The 21,450-nt window shown below is 39.9% G+C and overlaps 2 protein-coding genes across 3 annotated transcripts in view; one reads left to right on the forward strand and one right to left on the reverse strand.

Moving 5' to 3' along the window:
• L3MBTL3 (l(3)mbt-like 3 (Drosophila)) overlaps positions 1-10,738 on the forward strand; it is a 127,150-nt gene extending 116,412 nt beyond the window's left edge. For both annotated transcript variants that reach the window (XM_011998009.1, XM_011998010.1), the window contains 3 exons: positions 2,748-2,917; positions 3,089-3,151; positions 8,896-10,738. In XM_011998009.1, the coding sequence (XP_011853399.1) occupies positions 2,748-2,917; positions 3,089-3,151; positions 8,896-9,039 (377 nt within the window). In that variant the 3' untranslated portion in view covers positions 9,040-10,738. The remainder of the gene's footprint in view (positions 1-2,747; positions 2,918-3,088; positions 3,152-8,895) is intronic.
• Positions 10,739-13,592: 2,854 nt separating this feature from the next.
• Positions 13,593-21,450, reverse strand: part of SAMD3 (sterile alpha motif domain containing 3) — an 89,058-nt gene continuing 81,200 nt past the window's right edge. Inside the window, exons 10-12 of the mRNA XM_011998012.1 lie at positions 15,293-15,464; positions 14,621-14,703; positions 13,593-14,082 (exon numbers count right to left, since the gene is read on the reverse strand). Of these exons, the coding sequence (XP_011853402.1) occupies positions 13,798-14,082; positions 14,621-14,703; positions 15,293-15,464 (540 nt within the window). The 3' untranslated portion in view covers positions 13,593-13,797. The remainder of the gene's footprint in view (positions 14,083-14,620; positions 14,704-15,292; positions 15,465-21,450) is intronic.

Here is a 21,450-nt window from a genome sequence, read left to right on the forward strand (position 1 = left end):
ACTGATATGTATGTTAAAACTAGCACTGCAGTACAATGGGGAAAGGAAAGGATAGTCTTTTCAGTAAATCATGGTTGGATAATTAAAAATCTATATGGAAAAAATCTATGAATATTGATTCTTGCCTAATATATACACAAGACATAAATATCAGATGGATTGTAGATCTAAACATGAAAGGTAGAGCATAAAGTGTTTAGAGGAAAGCAGAGAAAACTCTTTATGGTCTTGGGGTAAGCACAGGTTTCTTTAATAGACATATAAGATATTTGCCATAAGAGAAAAAATTAATAAATTAGACGTTATTACATTTACTTCTCTTATTCAAAAAACCCTATTAAGAAAGTAAAAAGGAAGGCACAGAGTGGGAGGAGATATTTGTAATACATATTTCCAACAAAGGACTTCTACCCAGAATATATAGAGACAATGTGTATAAATCATTAAGAAAAAAGGAAGACAGCTCAATAGAAAGATAGACATAAAACATGAATAAGCCCTTTACAAAAGAGCCTCTCTGTGTGGACAATAAACATAGGGAAAGATTGTCAATATCATTAGTCATCAAATGCAGTTGTAACCATAATGTGATACCACTATACACCCACTATAATGGTTAAAAAGAAAAAGATAGACAATACCAAGCACTGGTGTGGAAGTGAAGCTATTGGAACTGTCATATGCTGTTGGTAGGTATTGTGCAGTTGTTTTGGAAAGCTGGCAGGATTTCCCAAAGCTTAGTGTACACAAATGCTCTGACCTCGAAGTTTCACTCTTTGGTATATGTGCAATGGAAATACATACATAAGTTCAGGAAATTGTTACCGGAAAAGGGTCCTGATCCAGACCTCAGGAGAGGATTCTTGGGTCTCATGCAAGAAAGAATTTGGGGCAAGTTCAGAGAGTGAAGTGAGAATGCAAGTTTATTAGGCAAGGAAAGGAATAAAGAATGGCTACTCCAAATGGTTGTCCATTTTTGTGGTTATTTCTTGATGGTATGCTAAACAAGGGGTGGATTCATGCCTCCCCTTTTTAGACCATATAGGGTAACTTCCTGATGTTGACATGGTATTTGTAAACTGTGCTGGCGCTGGTGGGAGTGTAGCAGTGAGGATGACCAGAGGTTACTTGGTTTTGGTGAGTTTTGTCTGGCTTCTTTACTGCAACCTGTTTTATCAGCAAGGTCCTTATGACCTGTATATTGTCCCCATCTCCTGTCTCATCCTGTGACTTAGAATGTCTTAACCATCTGGGAATGCAATTGTCTCAGACCCAGTAGGTCTCAGCCTCATTTTACCCAGCTTCTGCTCAAGATGGAGTTGCTCTGGTTCAAATGCCTCTGACAAAGTAATCTGTACAAGAATGTTTGTAATAGCACTGTTTGTAATAGCCCCAAATTAAAAACAACTCAGATGCTCATTGTTCATGATCTCCGAATGAAGTACAGAGCATTCACAACCACGAAAAACCATACAACAAAGGGAAGGTAACTTCTACTATTCACAACAATGCGAATGAATCTCAGAAACATGCTGTTTAGAGAAAGAAGCCAGATACCCAAGTTTCCATTTTAAATACAATTCCAAAGAGGGTAAATGAATCTATGGTGTTAGTAGTCAAGGAAGTGGTCACCTTTGCTTGACAGGTGAGATGTGATTGGAAGTGTGTGATGGCCACGTTTTGTTTTCAGTCGGGGTGTTGGTTACATGGGTGTGTTCACTTTGTGAAAATTCAGTGAGCTTTACACTTAGTGATTTCTACATCTTTCTGTAGATCATAGAAATACAAAAGCAAGGCTTTTGTGATAGAATTGAGGTGTCTTTGTAACTGAGCTGGTGTGTGAGCAGAGAGGAAATGTAGGGGGAGTGCCTTTCTTCTGAGGTGCTTTGAATACCTAGTTTTCAGAAAAGATTTCTGTTCTAAAGGACCATAAGGAGATGACGATTGACAGCTCTAAGTCAAGCGTCCAGAGGACAAAAATCCTTTGCTAGAGAATGGCTGTTTTAGGAAAGCAGCCATAAAACTAGGTTTGGATTCAGAAGCTCTAACTTAAATAGAATATTCAGTAGGTTTTTTTTGTTGTTTTAAGAGATGGGACCTTGTCCTGTAGCCCAGGCTATAGTAAGAATACTTAATAGTTTTAATTTTGATCTGAACAAATTAAAAAATGACAAAAGCATTTGCATTTCTGCTGTTTTATTTTTATTGCAATAATTTCATATCCCTGTCAAAAAACTAAATTGGCTATTTAAGAAATCAGTATGATTAGTAAAGAAGAAGTTAAGAAACCAAAGCAAGCCCTGAGACAGAAGGAGAGAAAGGACGGTAACTGTGAATACATGGTAAACACAGGTGTTGGACTTGAGATGCAACTTGGCTGTTACCCTTACAACATCCAAAGCAGAAAGGGGAACAAATAAGCAACTTCCTAGGATAAGACTAACTTTCCTTCCCATTAAAACTTTGAGGCCTGTTTCTTATCTGAAGCATTCAAGAGACAACATTGAACAACATAATGAAGCATATTTTTAGCAATGAGTGCTGTAGCAAATAATATCAGTTGAATTTACAGGCTGTTTTTTATAGTGACCTTCAGTAAAGACAAAGAAGAGCCTATTCAATAGCATAATGCTGAAAGGAACCAATGCTTTAACCACCCCCATCCCAGTCTCATTATCTGGGAGATGCATGGCATTTGGGGCTTGCTGCTTTCAGAGAGTGATTGCCCATTTGTTTTCATTGACCAGGTGCCCGGGAAGAACCCACCGTCCAGCAGGCACAGCGTCGGTCAGCTGTCTTTCTGTCCTTTAAGTCCCCAATTCCATGTCTGCCCTTGCGCTGGGAGCAGCAAAGCAAACTTCTTCCAACTGTCGCTGGAATCCCTGCCAGTAAAGTTTCCAAATGGAGCACAGACGAGGTATATTTTATCTTCTTTGCTGCCAGACACCAGATACAGGAGTACTGGCTTAAGAGGTGTGGAACATTGAACGTAGGTAGCGTTTAGGATATGGGTTACATGTTTTGGACCTGTAGCATTTAGATTCTGACTATGTTTTTTAACTGGGAATTTTGATATTGCTTTTGACAGGTGTCAGAATTTATACAGAGCTTACCTGGGTGTGAAGAACATGGAAAGGTATTTAAAGATGAAGTAAGTGTTCCACTAAATTGCAATATGTTACTTAATGGGATCAAAGCACTGAAATGCAGTGGATGGTGAAATGTGTGGAACTGGCAGAGTCAAAAAGAGATAGGTTGTGTTGAAATTGACAAATTGATGTATACTAACAGGCAGTATGAATCAGTTGTATAAAAATGTCTTTGTATAAGATGAGATGCAAAAGAATGTTTGTGAGTACCATTTTATGATGCCCCACAGCAGTAACACTAGGCTCCTTCTAAAAAGAAAACCCACAGAACTTAATAGCATGCATTTATATAGTTTATAGTACAGAAGAAGAAGCCAAGGAAAGAAATAAGCAATGTTTTATCTTTTTAATAAAGTGAAATTAGTTTCCATTATTTTATTTTCCAACATCATTCTAACAACATGATTGACTCCATTTGAGGTTTATAATAAGTAATATTAGCATTATGTCTAAAAAAATCCCTTAAGTCATATACATTCCTCAGTAATGTTTATAATAAGACATTTATCACAGTCCACTTTTGGAAGATTATTTTATTAGTTGTTTTCAACTACCTCTCCAAAACTTCAGTATAAGGGGTGATTAAGAATGGTATCACTTACAGCAGTGAGCACTGGAATAAAAAGGAATCTGGTTTCGAACTTTAAATTCTGTAAGCATACAGCAGGAGACCCTTATTCAGTAGAGACCTTGAAAAATAAGCCACTTACCTGTCATCTCCTCCAAGTAAAGCAGTCAATTACCCCTCTGATTTTGGCTCTGTCTACTCCTGCCAGAAGGCACAAAGTAGACTGAGTAATCTCAGAAGGTTTTCTCCAACATCTGCTGTCTACAGTTACACGCATACACACCTTGTTTGCCCCTATGTGTAAAGCTCAACTGTTAAGAACAGCACACTTTCAGTTGTATGGCAGGAGTGTAGACACAGCTAACAATCCAGCCACCAGTTATCAGTGTTGTTATACTGTGAGGTATAATTTATGCATTAGAGGAAAGCCTGTTAAAATGCACAAGGATCTGATTTCCAAAGGATCTGAAATCCTTTTTCTGATTTATGTTCTTATTGTGCAAATGTTTTATTTTCTCTCTATTCGATCTTTAATTGGCAGTTACTCAGATTTTCTTTCCCTGAGTCCTAAGTGTCTTCACTGACATTCTGAATTCATTTTCTGTTTTTTTTCTCTCTCTTTTTTTTTTTAATCAAGATGGAGTCTTGCTCTTCTAGCCTGGGCTAGAGTGCTCACTGCAACCTCCGCCTCTCAGGTTCAAGCGATTCTCCTGCCTCAGCCACCCAAGTAGCTGGGATTACAGGTGCCCACCACCACACTCAGCTAATTTTTTTGTATTTTTAGTAGAGACTTGGTTTCACCATGTGTTGACCAGGCTAGTCTGGAACTCCTGACCTCGGGTGATCTGCCTACCTCGGCCTCCCAAAGTGCGGAGATTACAGGCATGAGCCACTATGCTCAGCCTGAATTCATTTTCTATCGCTAGCGGACATAGAGCCACATAGGGAGCTGTTGGTCTGTCTTGGAAAGTGTCACGTAGTCATTACCTTTGAAAATAAGAAAGCATTTTTGAAAATAAATTTATAATGCATCTCTTTTATAACTTCTGTTTTTTATTCTATTGATATCTAGATAATCCATATAGGTTTGCTCTATTATTCAGTTTAAGTAAGATTCAAGTCTAAATTCAAAATGATACGGTATTTCTTTGAGTAATTTTTTTATTCATGGCAAATTGTCTTTGGAGATGTTCCTCAGTTACCAAATACCCTCAAAGCCAGATCCTTCTCTAGAGGAGTGAGATAGTTAATATTGTCTGTCAATATCTATTACTCACTCATTCACACCGTCATTCATTCATCTTGTGCACATTTGTTAAATTCCGACCCTGTGTATGTTACTTCGCGTCATGCTCTTGTGAGAAGGATGATTCGAAAATAGTAAAACCCAATCCTTGTTCTCAAGTGTCTCACAAAGTCAGTGGGTTTGGGTTTTGAGTCCTACAAGTAAACCATAGTACAAATCTAACTGAAGTCTTATAAATCATCTCTAAAAGGCAAAGTACAAGTATTCAGATAGGCCCTTCTTGGAAATTATCCTTGACTTCTCTCTTACACACGCCACATCTCATCTGTTGAAAATCCTATTCGGTGTATCTTTGAAACATATAAAACCCTATCACTCTACTGCACCACCACCTTGGTCTGCGCCGCCATCCTCTCCCACTTGGATGAGTGCAGTAACCTCCAAACTCATTTTCCTGGTTCTGTTTTTGCTCCTCTACAGTCTATTCCCAGCACAGCCAAGGTGACCCTGCTGAAACCTAAGTCAAACCATGTCACTCCTCTGTTCAGATCCTTCTAATAGCTTCATCTCTCAATCAGAATAAAAGCAGAAGTCCTTATAAGGGCCTGCAGTGTGATACCTCGTTACCTCTCTTGCCCCTGGCTCTTTGTTTGCGCTGCCCCTCACGGGTCTACACGCTGGCCTCCTTGCTGTTCCTCTGATTGTCCAGGCTTGCTTCCGCTCCTCCTTCCGCACAGAACGCTCTTCCTCCAGATCTTCATGTGGCTCACTTCTGCTCAGATGCCAGCTTACCAATTGGTCCTGCCCTGACTTTCTGACTTAAAAATGGCTTCTTGGGGCCACACATGCATCCCTGCTCCTGCTGCCCATTCATCTTCCTAGTCAGCTCTGTTTAATCATAGCACAAATCACATTTTTTTTTTTTTGGGAAACAGAGGCTCGTTCTGTCACCCAGGCTGGAGTGTAGTGGCACAATCTCAGCTCACTACAACCTCTGCCTCCCGGGTTCAAGTGCTTCTCATACCTCAGCCTCCCAAGTAGCTGGAACTGCAGGTGCGCGCCACCACACCCAGCTAATTTTTGTATTTTTAGTAGAGATGTGGTTTCACCATGTTGGCCACGCTAGTCTTGAACTCCTGACTTCAAGTGATCCACTGACCTCAGCCTCCCAAAGTGCTGGAATTACAGGCATGAGCCACTGCTCCTGGCCAACATGAGTCACTTTCTAACTTACTGATTAATTGGCTTACTTAGTATGTTTATTGGCTTATGGTCTGTCTACCACTTCTAGAATGTAAACTGCACAAAAAGTTTTTTGCTTGCTTGTTTTTGTTTTATTTGTTTTATTCCCTGCCATATGTCTAGGCCCAAGAAGAGTGTATGGAATATAATAGACATTCAGTATATTTTTATTGAGTCAATACACTCATGCCTTTACACTCTGAGAAAGACTCATTCAGACAGAGCATGTCACTGTGGTTTCGAGTTAAGGCATTGGAAAAGAACAAATAGTGCACAGTGAAAAGGGCAGTGAAATGGAAGGCAAGAGCTCCTGAATTCCATATCCCTCTCCCTCGTTTGGGGCCATTAGCAAGACACGTAGGGTCTGGAATTATAGCATTATATATGCATTGCAGAAGCTAATTAAAAAAAGTAAGCCTTGTAATACGTTGCAGTGGTCACTGTTGTTCTTAGGATCTACTTTCTTGAATAAAGTTTACTTCCTTCCAGTAAAGGCTTATTCTTATGGCCACATGTCAAGGCAACCTGTATGTAATAAAGAATTTAGAAGTAGCCTCAAGATTTTTCTTTCTAGTGTATGTAACCTTATAAATAACAACCTACCAAAATGTATCCTTCCTGTCCCACTTTTAACTTCAAATCCCAGCCACTAAGTTCTCTGAATGTTTCTTTTCATCAGTCATCTGTTGTGTTATACTCTTACATAGTTTCAGAAGGAGACTTGGTGTCTGCCGCAAGCCTTCAGTAGGGCCAAGGTTATAATAAACCAATCAGTCTTTGTAGTGGGCTCCTTGGGAATGTCAGTGGACACTTTCATTAATGACTTAGAAGACTTCTACAGGCTATCCATTGTACTAAGGTCTGCTTTGGTTGAGCAAAATGTTAATAGATCTGCCTTTCTTCCTGACCTTGCTTTATCAGAGGGCTGTCATAGCACAAGCAAATGAGAACAGACCAAATGTTTCCAAAAAACAGGAGAACATTTCTCATACCTGCCGCTTAACGGTGTTGCACTTGGAGATTAACATTGGAACATTTTTCCTTCTAGTTTACAACAGCAGGATGTCTTTTTACTGAAATTAGCACACTTTTTCCATATAATTGTTACTTGAAGAAGTTGTCTAAGATGACTCCAGTTCTTGCTGATGAAGCATTTAGGCAGTCTATATTTACAAGTCTTTTATTTTTAAAGGAGAGAGGAAAATCTTAAGAAGTAGCTATTTAATTATATCAGCCTTTGTTTAGAGAACTGTTAGCAGCATTTAGAGTTGTCTTAGTTTGCTAGGGCCACCATAACAATGCCAAACACAAACCGGTGGCTTAAATAGCAGAAATGCATTGTCTCGCAGTTCTAGAAGCTGAGAATCTGAAGAAGGCTAGAAGTCAGGGGGTTGGCAGAGTTGCTTCCTCCCGCGGGCTATGAGGAAAGAATCTGTCCTGGGCCTCTCTCCTTGACTTGTAGATGGTTGTCTCTCTTTGGGTCTTTACGTTGCCTTCCCTCTATGTGTGTCTCTTGTAGTCTCTCTTTGGGTCTTTACACTGCCTTCCCTCTATGTGTGTCTCTTTCTCCAGATCTCTCCTTTTTATGAGGATACCAGTCATAATTGGATTAGGCACCCAACCTACTCCAGGGTGGCCTCAGCTTAACCAGTTACCTCTGCCTTGACCCTATTTCCAAATAAAAGTCACATTCTGAGGTACTGGGGGTCAGGACATCAACATATGAATTTGTGACAGGGACAGCATTCAACCCGTAACAGAGTGCATTGCTGTCAAGGTTTCTGATGTTCTAAGGCAGAGAACAAACGTGCGTTTGACTTTTTGTATAAGGTGGGAAAACTAAAAGGGAAACTTTTTTTTTTTTAAGGTGACAAAGTTACCTAAGAGCTGAAAGACTGTTTCTTTGCTCTGCCCAGTAAGCCAGACATCTTCTTCATAGCATTTTATCTTTTAACCTAAAAGATGTGTTGTACCTTTGAACTTCTAGAGAATAGTAGCCTGTTTTTCAGAAGCATAGACTTTTGTCTTAGAAGATGCCCAGAGAGAGGAAGGGTCTTTCTCATGGTTACCCTACCCGAGTATTAGAAGAACCACCTTAAAGTCAGTGACTCTCAACACCAGCCTCACATTCACTGTTGGATTGCCCCTGTTAGTAAAGGCTTTTCTTCAGTGTGCAAAGACTAACTGTGGCCACACTAGAAATAAGTGTTATCTTTCTGATTTTCTTCATGGTGGAAGGCTAATTTTGGAAAAAAAAAAAAAAAGGTTGGAATTAGCTGATATGTTTTTCTGAATTATTTTATGTCCACTAACATTCATGTACCTGTCACCTCTTCTAATTTTAAAAACTGCCATGATAAAAACTAGACTTTGGCCACCCTGAATTTTTCCATATTCTTCTTAACTCTACACCTAATTCAGAGCGATCACAGGAAGGTATGAGTACCTTCTATTTTCCTGTGGGCTGATTTTTCAGGTGAATTAGTTTACTTTGTTCCCAGTCCACTTTTGGGTGTGTCGTTGTGGATAAAAAAGGTCCATATATCAAGAAATGTCATTGCACACATGAACTTCTATGTGTGCTTTTTTAGCATTGCTATGTAGAAGACAGCTGATAATTTAACCTTGAATATTTTCTACAACACTGCGTCTTGTTAATCCACATTCTGGTGTTTTTTCCCCCATTTTAGCAAATTGATGGAGAAGCATTTCTACTTATGACTCAAACAGACATTGTTAAAATTATGAGCATTAAACTGGGCCCTGCTCTCAAAATTTTCAATTCCATCCTGATGTTCAAAGCTGCAGAGAAGAATTCTCACAATGAACTTTGAAGATGGTGAATTCTGAATACCATCAGCATTCTGCTTTAAAGCTCATGTTTTATTCAAAGCACAAGGACGGTTATAACTCCTAAATGAGAAGTCTCCAAAACTCAAAAGAGCAACACTATCGGATTATTTATATTCCTCAAGAGACAATATATATGAATTCTTATGAAAGTGCTTGAGCTTTTAACCAGGTACTGTCTAACAACAGTCATCTTTTGGTTCTGTTCACTGAGCTAAATTTATCTTTGTAAATCTTTTTGAGTCTGGGGGGCGGGGGGAAAGGGAGTCGGACTTCATTAATTATTTATGGTAATGGGGGAGCAGAGTAAGAACTTTTGGCATTTTGTAAACATTGTTGAATTCTCTTTCATGTACACTGTTTCTTTTTCAATACTTTCAGAAACCTTTTTATATAATCAAATTTCAATTTAAACCAAATTAGTCAAAACCTGGCTAAGTTTAGCCGGTAGGACTGTTATCTGTATTGTTAATTTTGTGCCATATTTTGAATTGCAACATTATGCTAAGTATAACTTTGCAAGTCATGATATTGCCTAACTGCTTGTCATAATTGTCAGGGCTGAATAGTTGTAAGAGTGACTTTTCTTTGAATCAGTGTTTTTCCTTTTGCACGCATTATGAAATGTTAAACAAATTACTTTTCACCAGCATCTTTACTATAATTACCAAAAACGTGTATATAAAAGAATGGAATTGAAAAATAAAATGTATAAACATAAATAAATTAGGTAGTGTATTTGAGTGGCATCAGTCTCACGCATCTTGGTGCCCCCGTGTTTACAAGAGCCAGATGGTATCAGAGGAGTATGCAGTTGGATGCAGTTATGGTTGGGGGGATGTTTGTGAGGGTCTTGAACTATTTATGAGATGATCTTGAGCTTCTAATTGTCATTGAGGAAACTGTGGTGCTTTACAGAGACTGAGAGCTCATTCTGTCAACAGAAACACTAATCTGTAAAGAGCCCTGTCTCAGGTCATGCATTGTCCTCCAAACCCAAAGGTTTTTTTCAGGGTTGGCTGAAGAGCGAGTGTCGAGTGTCGTGGTTTTACTGAAAAGGCAAGGTGTGAAGGAGCAACTTCATTTGACACAAAATCTGAAATTCTCACAGATCAGGGAGGTGATTTCCCAAAGTAATTAGCCAAGAACCTCCATCTTGGAAGGATTCCTTTTTCTGTAGAATACTTTGCCTCGATATATAAGCATACAGATGCACTTTAAATGAAAACCCTTGATTATAAATTGATAGCTGGTAGTGTTTCTTTTGCAAGAATGCATTTCTAAGGCAAAAGGTAAATTATTTTGTCCGTCTTTTGATGTACTTTCTGATTCCAGGATTGGATATTTATTCAAGGACTATTTTAAAAATAGAAAGTAAGTTTGTAGCATGCTGTCTGAATTCTGGGAGAAGTTCCACCTCTTCTTTAGTTGCTTTCGTTTTTTATGATGTAGGACTTCCTTTGATGTCCCTGTTGGAAGTCCATTAGCAGTCCTTTGCATTTGTCAATTCAAGGTAAAACAGGGTCAGTGACATCTACAGTGTCCCAGTCATTTATTTGCATGAATCTGCTTAAATAAGTTTTTTGTTGTTGTTTTTTTCTTTTTTATGTTTTGTTCAGAATTTGTACATTCAAGTTGTACTTGTTATATCTGATATGAATGAAATAAAATCTTAATTGCAGATGCTTTTTACATATGTATGATTTTTAAGAAAGCTTCTCAAATAGGAGAGGCAGCACAAGAGCAGGAAGAGCATCAAGTATTCGGACATTACTAGTTGTGTAATGAATCTGTAGGATTCAGAATTGTCAAACTGTGTCCCAAGATGATGACAAAAATACTGAAAGATTATATTGTTAGGTCAAGTACAGTTCATCCCCATTGGGAATTTTTCTTTTCAGGTGTAAAGCATAGAACTAAAGCATAATTTAAATCATGAGATTTTAAACATCTTCTTTTTTTTCTGGAGACAGAGTCTCATTCTGTCCCCCAGGCTGGAGTGCAGTGGCGTGATCTCGGCTCACTGCAACCTCTGCCTCCCGGGTTCAAGTGATTCTCCTGCCTCAGCCTCCTGAGTAGCTGGCATTACAGGTGCCCACCACCACGGCTGGCTAATTTTGGTATTTTTAGTAGAGATGGTGTTTTACCATGTTGACCAGGCTGGTCTTGAACGCCTGACCTCAGGTCATCTGCTTGCCTCAGCCTCCCAAAGTTCTGGGATTACAGGCATGAGCCACCACTCCCAGCTGATTTTTAAAATCTTATTGAAGACATCCACTCATTCTATGCAGCGTGTTGTTACATGTTAGAGGCAAGGCATTAAGCATCCATAGGGTGGTGCAGAATTCACTGTACCTCAAGAAGGTGAAAACTCTCACCACTCCATCCCTGGGATATAGTCTAAGTTTTAACAGAGAATATAGGGCACCATGATTGTAGGGAGATCTCTGAAATGAGAGATGCAGGCTTGAGGTAAGACAGATGGTGGAAGCCAAGCTCAGTGGCTCAACCCTGTAATCCCAGCTACTCAGGAGGCTGAGGCAGGAGGATCTCTTGAGCCCAAGGATTTCGAGACGAACCCAGGCAACATAGCAAGATCCCATCTCAAAAAAAAAAAAAAAAAAGAGAGAGAGAGAAAAGGGAGGAATAGAAATATACACCTTGAATAGGACTTTCCCATCTAAAGGCATTTTTTTTTTTAATTGAAAACACTGTGCAAGCCGAATAAAACCTTTCTGCAGGTTGATATTTGTCCTCAGGTTGCCATTCTGCAACTTCTAGATTCAGTAGACTCAGCCCCTAAATAAAATAGGGTATGTTGGTCAAGCAATGTTGAATTTAGCAAGTGTCAGGACCGTGCTGGGCACTGGGGATAGATACACCATTGAGATAGACAATAAAATCGGCTTGAATCTACCTTCAAAGTTAGCCCATGTTTATGTCATGCTTGGAGCCAAACTTCACTGCAGTTTCCCTGTAGCTACCTTGTCATCCTGTCCCAGCCTGAGAGAGGCTGTCATTCAACTTTAGCCATAGGGGTGTGTACCTTATAAGGAAAAGAATCTGTAAGAACTTGGTAAATTTATTTGGGAATAAAGGACTAAAAGGGAGAAGGAGTGATTTGGGGAAATAAAGGAAAGTTTGCAAGGAACTAAAGGTACATTCTAGTGAAAGGGAAGAAGTGAGTACTGGAGGATAGGAACTAGGTTAGGCAAAATGACTTGTGCCAAATTGTTACTTACTCTGCCTGATGTAAGTAGTTAATTAATAATTATAGAAATGGGCAACTGTTCTTTGACTTCTTTTATCTCACTGGCTTCAGCATGTTAATGAACAGTCCTTATTAGAGAGAAAGGTATCTAGCAGGCTGTTGACATTTCAGTGATAGAATAAATACTTTGCAGTATTTCCAGAGATGGGTAGTGTAAAACTATTTCTTCAATAGTTCACATGAACCTTTCTTTTTCTTGTTTGTTTTTTGAGACACAATCTCACCCTGTTGTCTCACCCTGTTGGAGTGCAGTGGCATGATCTCAGCTCACTGCAACCTCCACCTCCCAGGTTCAAGCAATTCTCCTGTCTCAGCCTCCCAAGTAGCTGGGACTACAGCATGTGCTACCACACTTGGCTAATTTTTGTTTTTTCAGTAGAGACAGGGTTTCACAGTATTAGCCAGGCTGGTCTCAAACTCCTGGCCTCAGGTGATCTGCCCATCTTGGCCTCCCAAAGTGCCAGGATTACAGGCATGAGCCGCCATGCCCAGCCCACATGAACCTTTCTTCAACTTAAAAAAAATTAATTTGATGATGTAACCCAGGAAATGCTCATCCCATTATGCTGTGTAGGTATTTTAACACACTTAAATCCCTTTTCTGTTCCCAAAAGGACCTGGTCTATCTTTCAGAGCTAATAAGTAATGTTGATATTTTGATAATAACATCAAGGGGCACCTTAAACTAGAGTTTTTACCTTGTGAAATAGTTGGAAAGAGGGAGAGTGCACTGAGTCTTGTTAGACCCAAAAGGTACTTATGCAGCCATTGTTAAGAGCAGAACAGATAGAACTGAACTCTGGGCAGTAGCCAGTTGGGCATGCAGGATGAGTCACTGTGTCTCCAAGGCGAGAAGCAGTAGCAGATGAACACAGGTCACAGACATGAGGACCTGTACCAGCAAGATCAGCCAGCAATGAGGAGACCTCAAAAATGCCGCAGCCCTTATTCCCAACAAGCGATTAAAGACAACCAGATCTCCTGGGGCAAGGCAGATCCCCTGAGGGAGAGAAGAGTTAATGTGTCCCTTCTTGAAATGTGCAAGTTCAAAATGTTCCCAAGTGATGTTCAGACCAAAGAGACAGCCCACAGGCCAGCCGCAAATGTGCAGCTCCTGGGCATAAAGTGTGCACACTGAGTTCAGTCCAAGGCCATTCTCTTAAGCTGAAAGATTTGAGTACAGTGTATTTCAAAAAAACCGAGGCACCTCTGGAAATATAACTTCAACCGTGGAATTTCTAAAAACTCAAAATAAATCGACAGCTCTTTAATGAAGTAGAATTTTATTACAGAATTTCACAAAGAACTTAATATCTAAGTGTAAAGATAGAAAGCATTGAAATTCATTAGCATCTATGATACAAGATTATTTTTCTCATACCTACCTCTACCACAACCCTAAATCAAAACAATTTTTTATGAAGCTTCAGCTTTCCCAGAGGTAAATTCCAGTACAATGTTTGGCATGCTATTAAGTGACTGGGAGTTGAAATCCTACTTCCTTTTCCTTTTCTTTCAAAGAAGGAAAATAGGGACTGTGCATATCAAAAATCAACGTTTCTAGGAAGTTGAAGGTTTGGGACAGTCTTCTTGGACACTCAATCCCAAATACGTGAAAGGCAGCTACTAGCGCAGCCAAGGCTGTAACACAGTCGTCCACCTTTGTGAGCCTCTCCCTTTCTAAATATAAAGAAAATTCACAGACCTCCATGTTGAAAGGGTTTTTAACTTCCAACACAGGTGTGGATACTTGCACCTGAAAAAAAGAATGGAGTCATTACTGTGATACGTAAAATAGCTAAATAATAAAACAGACCTGAACTTAATCATGGTGTTACAATAAATAGGCTTGTTGCAATGTACCATATTTGTAAATACGACAAACATACTTCAAAATAGGCCACCAACTTTGCTTTTAAATAAGTTATCGCGGTTGGGCTCGGTAGCTCACGCCTGTAATCCCAGCACTTTGGGAGGCCAAGGCAGGTGAATCACCTGAGGTCAGGAGTTCCAGACCAGCCTGACCAACACCATGAAACCCCGTCTCTACTAAAAATACAAAAATTAGCTGGGCGTGGTGGTGCATGTCTATAATCCCAGCTACTAAGGAGGCTGAGGCACAAGAATCGCTTGAACCGGGAGGCGGAGGTTGCAGTGAGCCAAGATCACGCCATTGCACTCCAGTCTGGGCAACAGAGTGAGACTCTATCTCAAAAATATAAATAAATTAAATATATAAATAATCGCATGAAGATGTAAAATGTCAAACCAGTGGCTATTCACATACTACACACCTGTTCATTCATGATGACAAAAAGACTGGGATCATCCCCAAAAACATCTGGGAGGAGTAAACATGTGGCTGTCAGCTTCATGTCTGTCAAAGCAAATACGTTAACATTTGAAGTAAAAATAAGCTTTTAGCAGTTGTAAGCTAAGCTAGTATTGAAACATCTGGATTTTTTGTTACCTTGGACAGAAAACAAACTAACCTTCCTAGATCAGTGTTTCACACTTTTTTAAACCACACCCTCTTCTAGTAAAACATTCAGAATCTCATGTCTGCCCTCCAGAGCACTGCCAGGAGTAGACAAGAATTCCGTACTATCTGTCCATCAGCCAGGAAGATTTTATACTGCCCCTTGTGATTTGTATTGTAAAATTAACAGGTTACTAGTTCCCTAAATATAATTTTACAATATCCAGCATACTTTTAAAATCTGTAGCTCTCCTCCTGCCTAATTTGAAAATTTCTTTTTCTCCCCACCAGTTGTTTCACTTATTACTTAAATATTGAAAATTGTTATTGAATATATTTTAGTAATATAAATTTTTAATAATTTTTAAATATATTTTTAAACTCAATAAATGTAAATTACTGAATTTTACTGACTACCAAAGCATAACTTCTCTAGATATCCCGACAGATAGCGACAAAATCACGCCGCTCCACAAGGTTTACTAACATTTCAACATGTCTTCATCTGTGTAATGTTTCATTTTTTCTTGCAATAGAATATTGATTGGATTGTCCACCACTGAAAAAGAAGTCAGTATATTTTCTGAATAGGATTCCAAAATGTGCCTTGTTTTCTTATAAATATCTGTTCTTGTAAGAAGCTGGAATTCTCTGAATATCTGACAAAAGAAGAAAGCAGTACATACATCAGATCACAAGAAAAGCTAATATATAGAATGTAAAGACATAAAACCTTTAGAATTAAGCTTTGAATGCTGGCTTAAACTAAGTACTCGGTATTTTAGAAGTTTTAGTGGAGAATTAAAGCCTTAGGATGAGGGAGGAGAAAAGAATGAAAGCGTGAAATGAATGTGAAATGATAAATAATGGGCATGGCAAATTTCTAAACCTACAGAATTAAAACTTTGGATGCAGACTCAACTAAATTGAGGATTCAAAGGGTATATGCATATGTAGGCTATTTGGGTTACCCAGCTAAGATTCTAAGAGCTTACATTTCTTTAGGTAAACTACATTGTTACGTCTTGTTCAACAAGCAGCAAAGAACAAAACTGATTTTAGGAAGCAACCCCTGAAAAATACCTAACCATAGTATCCCAAATCTAGGGAAAGGAGAGTGCTTTAGAAACACTGTAAGAGTAGACAGAGGTAAACAGTGAAAAACAATATATGGCCGAGCACTGTGGCTCATGCTTATAATCCCAGCATTTTGGGAGGCCAGGGCAGGAGGATCATTTGTGCCCAGGAGTTTGAGACCAGCCTGGGCAACACAGCAAAACCCTGTCTCTACAAAACACACAAAAATTAGCTGGGGATGGTGACACACGTGTATAGTCTCAGCTACTCAGGAGGCTGAGGTGGGAAGATAGCCTGAGCCCGGGGAGATCGAGACTGCAGTGAGCTGAGACTGTGCTACTATACTCCAGCCTGGGCAACTTAGTGAGACCCTGTCTTGAAAAGAAAGAAAAAGAAACAATGTATGTGCAGATTGGACTACAAGGTCAAAGCAAAACCAGTTTACTTTATGGAAGCCCCTTTCCTCAAACTACCCCTTCCTACCACTGCCTGAATTCTTCCCCCTCAGAGGATTCCCCCACCACTCCCCCTCTTGTTTTTAACAGAGTGGCATTATCAGATCGTTAGCCACCCACACTCGTATGAATTAAATTTAGTCATTGCTTTTCCTAAAACTATAAAGAACAATCACATACTACCCACTGGGCCTCGTTGTTCCTTGAATGCTTTGGTAGACTATAAATTGCCCAGAGATTAGGTCTGAAAGTTAAGTTGTCAGAAAGCTGGAATGCGTAAGGCACAGTGTCTTTGTTACCAGGCAACCCACAGTGGGCCACTAATCTAGATTAATACCCTTAGAAAACTGTTTTCTCAGCAGGAAGATGTGAAGTGAAGGATGAAGAAGGTGAATACTCCACTGTTCTGGGCTCATAGCCTAAGAATTTCTTTTCTAACTTTTTGTTTTGAGATAATTTCAAGTTTATATTGAAGTTGCAGAAATAGTAAATAGAACTTACAAGTACCCCCTGTGCAACTTCCCCCAATTTCTGATCCGTTTGAAAATGAGCTATAGACATAATGCCCCGCTATTCCTTAATACCTCATTGTGTATTTCCTAAGTACAAGGACACTCAAATTCAGGAAAATCTACTACACATTCCATTCAAATTTGCCAGTTGTTACGGTCATGTTCTTAACAGGTCCAGGATCTAATCCAGGATCACATATGAGATTTAGATACCACAGTCTCTATGCTCTCCAGTTTCAAACAACTTGTTAGTTTCCTTGACAGTTTCTGAAAAGTGGAGGCCAGTTACTTTGTAGAACATTTCTCCTTGGCAGTTTTATGATATTTCAGATATGCATTTCTGGCAAGAATGTTAGCATTTCTCACTGTATCCAGAAGCACAAAATGGTAACTGGTTCCAGTATTGGAGATAATAACTTTTATTACTTGATAAAAAATGGAATTCACCAGGTTTTTCCACTGTAAAATGAATATATATTGTATAAGGAAATACCTTGAGTTTATGTAGATATCTTGTTCCTTGTATAACTCTGATCCATCAGATTCCACATCCATTAATGATTCTTGCCTGAATCAAGTACTACTATAATAGTTGCCAAATGGTGATTTTTCTAATTCCATTCTTTCCACATGGATTAGTTGGCTTTCTGTTTTAAGATAGTTTCTTTTCTTCACATATATTTACTTATTTATTTCTATCACTACAGGTTAATAAATTCCCATTTTACCCAAACGGTTACAAATCTGATCCTTTCATTGCTTATAGAATTGCTTGAATTGCCCAGGCTTGGCCAGTAGGAGCCGCTTCAAACGGACTCCCATCCCCTCCTGGCATATCCTTATTAGTGTGCAAGCACTTCCTTCATTTCTGGCATTACACAGTATTTCAAACTGTGTAATGTTGTTGTTTTCATTTTTGTTTTGCCCCCAACCCTGTAGTGAGCTATTTCTCCAAGAACCCTGATTCCTTTTCATGAAGAATTATCTTTAAAAACTAAGATTTTAGGCCAGGCACTGTGGCTCATGCTTGTAATCCTAGCACTTTGGGAGGCCAAGGCAGGAAGATCATTTGAGCCCAGGAGTTTGAGACCTGCATGAGCAACAGGGCGAAATTCATCTCTACAAAAAATACAAAAATTTACCACGCATGGTGGCACACGCCTATAGTCCCAGATACTCAGGAGGCTGAGGTAGGAGGATCGCCTGAGCCCTGGGAGGCTGAGGATGCAGTGAGCCATGATCATCACACTCCAGCCTGGAAACAGAGTGAGACTCTCTCTCAAAAAAATACCTAACCAAAAAAAAAAGATTTCAGCCCTGGTGTACTGCTTGCTACAGACATATTATTGCTCTACACTTTCTCTTAGAAGAAATCTAGGAAATGTTTTAATTTACATAAACACAGGCACCCATTGATCCAGAAATATCGATAACTATGTATCTATATGTAAATATTAAATAGCCATACATAAAGACTAAAACCATGAGTTCACATTGATACTTTCACATCCAAACCAATACCACAGGGCTTTTCCTAACCTTCCCCTTTCCAAGCTTCTAACTGTCTTCAACAGTGAGATACCTGGTTCCCATTATATCTCAATGTATTTACTTATGAGCACAAACGTCTGTGTAGCCAAGCTCTCAGCTGTGAATGGTCAGCCACAGAAAAGCCTCCCTCTCCAACACTTACGCACTGCTAATGGGAATGTAAATTATTAGTTCAGCCACTGTGGAAAGCAGTTTGGAGATTTCTCAAAGACCTTAAAACAGAGCTACCATTTGACCCAGGAATCCCATTACTGGGTATATACCCAAAGGAATATAAAGAAAGACACATGCACATATATGTTCACTGAAGCACCATTCACAATAGTAATAACACAGAATCCACCTAGATGCCCATCAATAGCGGACTGGATAAAGAAAGTGTACACGTACACCACAGAATACTACACAGCCATAAAAAAGAATGAAATCATGTCCTTTGCAGCAACAGAGATGCAACTGGAGGCCATTGTTCTAAGCAAATTAATGCAGGAATAGAAAACCAGATACTGCATGTTCTTTCTTGTAAGTGGGAGCTAACCACTGAGTCCACATGGACACAAAGAAGGGAACGATAGACCTCGGAGTCTACTTGAGATTAGAGGGTGGGTGGAAGATGAGGATCAAAAAACTACCTATCAGGTATTATGCTCACTACCTGGGTGATGAAATAACCTGTACGCCAAACCCCCACGACATGCAGTTTACTTATATAACAAACCTGCACGATGTATCCCCTGCTGAACCTAAAATAAACATTGGAACAAAAAAATAAAGCCCCCCTTTTCACAACCCCAGATTATGTCCTACAAATTAATAGTCTTAATCCTTTTTCTTTCTGTTACTCAGATTGGATAATTCCTATTAATCTATCTTCAGATTCACAGCTCCTTTCTTTTCATTTTCCAGTATGCTCTTAAGCCTATGCACATGGTGATGTTTTCATTTCAGATAAATGTTCTTTTCAGGTTTGAGTTTCAGTTTGGTTCGTGTGTGCGTGTGTGTGTGTGTGTGTGCGCGTGTGTGCATGTATTTCATTTCTCTGCTGCATGTATTTCATTTCTCTGCTGAGATTCCCTATGGTGATGATACATGGAATTCACTGGTCTTACCACGTTCCCCACCATCCTGTCCTGAAGCAGCTGGCTTGCCAGACTGGTGGAGGGGCCTGTTGAAGACTCAGTTACAGCACCAGCTAGGTGGCAATACCTTGTGGGGCTGGGACAAGGTTCCCCCAGGCTGTATAAGCTCTGAATTGGCATCCAGGACACCGTGCAGTTTCTTCCACAGCCAGAATTCATGGGTCCAGGAACCAAGAGGTGGAAATGGGAATGGCAGTGCTCACTGTAACCTCTAATGGTCTACTAGTGGGGAGTCTGGATTAAATTATGTTCCTTTAAAGGGTGTTAAATTTTATTCTGATAGGCAGATAAATTACTGGTCAATCTTCTGGTCCTGTCAGACTTGATTTTATCAGTTCTTTGGGCAATTTTGTTTTGTTGTTTGTCCTTAGTCCTAGCTAAGGTCCTGGCTCAAACTTAGGCATGGTTCTCACTCGTGAGTCATTGTTTTCTGGAGTCTCAGATGAATGTCCGAGGGGTTCTGCAGGGTCTCTACACACTGGAACAGAATTCTTTTTTCTTTTCTTTTTTCATTTCTTTTTTTTTTTTTTTTTGAGACAGAATCTCACTCCATCGCCCAGGCTGGAGTCCAGTGGCATGATCTTGGCTCACTGTGCCTGCGCCTTCCAGGTTCAAGCCATTCTCCTGCCTCAGCCTCCTAACTAGCTGGGATTACAGGTGTGCACCACCACACCCAGCTAATTTTTGTATGTTTAGTGGAGGCAGCGTTGCACCATGTTGGCCAGGCTGGTCTCGAACTCCTGACCTCAAGTGATCTGCCTGCCTCAGCCTCCCAAAGTGTTGGGATTACAGGCGTGAGCCACCACACCTGGCCTGAATTCTTATTAGCAACACTGTGTGAAGTCTCAGCTCTCAGCCAAGGATCCCCAGGGCATCCGTGTGTAGACTTCGGCTCTAGCCCACTTTCCTCCAGTGCCTGTCCGACAAAGGCCAGCCGCTTCGTCATTCCTCAACTCTGATCTCCTCCTGTGTAGTTCCGTGAGACCTCCGCATTCTGCTGGCCTCCCACCATTCTGTACAGTGAGCTAGAAAGTAACCCATGCACAAAACTGAGGCACATCTTATGTCTTTCCCTGTTATCAAGGATCAGGGTCCTGCAATGTCTGTTGCCTAATGCCTGAGTGCAGTTGCCTCATACATATTTTTTATTTCCAGCTTTATCCATGTTAACAGTGGGAAGACTAGGACAGTACCAGTTACAACATTTGGGCCAAAACCAAACTCAGATTCTTTATTTTTTTAATTTTTTGAGACTTTATTAGCTGGGATTCTCGTGTACTTCACTTAAAGAGATGGTGATTGAAATTGTTTCTCAGGAAAGCAGAAACTATGACATCTGAAAGGATTTTTTGGAAAATTTGGGGAAGGGTTTCAGTTTGTGTTTGGTATTTTCCTTCTCTCTACTCCCTCCTACTTGCCTTGTGCAACATCCAATAGATCCCAGTAACACATTCTTAGTTGATAATATTTTAGATAATCTAATAAATTGTTACATTCTGAATTTTTAAATATTCTGTTGAAAGAAAGTGTTTTGAGGAAGGAGGTTAATGAGCATGCATGGAGGTGATGGAGGGTCAGTGTTAACAGTCAGGACCATCCCCCACCTCAGCTGCTAGTGTTCTGCCACCCTGTCTCCACCAGCTCCCTAAGCACTCAGTGTTTTCACAATGGCAGGAGCAACAGGCGGTGGGGGTGGTTTGGTGCAGGGACAACTGTCTTCTTATGGGATTGTTTGTTAACTAGGTATTTGCAAGGTCAAACTTGCTTTTATTTTAGGAAGCACACAAGGGTTTTATAAATTGGAAATCCCAGCTGCATAGGGCTGAGTTAGGGAGATACTTCCTGGAAAAACCGAAAATGATTCGTTCTTTTGTTTAAAACAATCAATAAGGTCAGGTGCAGTGGCTCACG

This window comes from Mandrillus leucophaeus, unplaced genomic scaffold (genome assembly GCF_000951045.1).
Source record: "Mandrillus leucophaeus isolate KB7577 unplaced genomic scaffold, Mleu.le_1.0 Scaffold552, whole genome shotgun sequence".
Lineage (NCBI taxonomy): Eukaryota > Metazoa > Chordata > Mammalia > Primates > Cercopithecidae > Mandrillus > Mandrillus leucophaeus.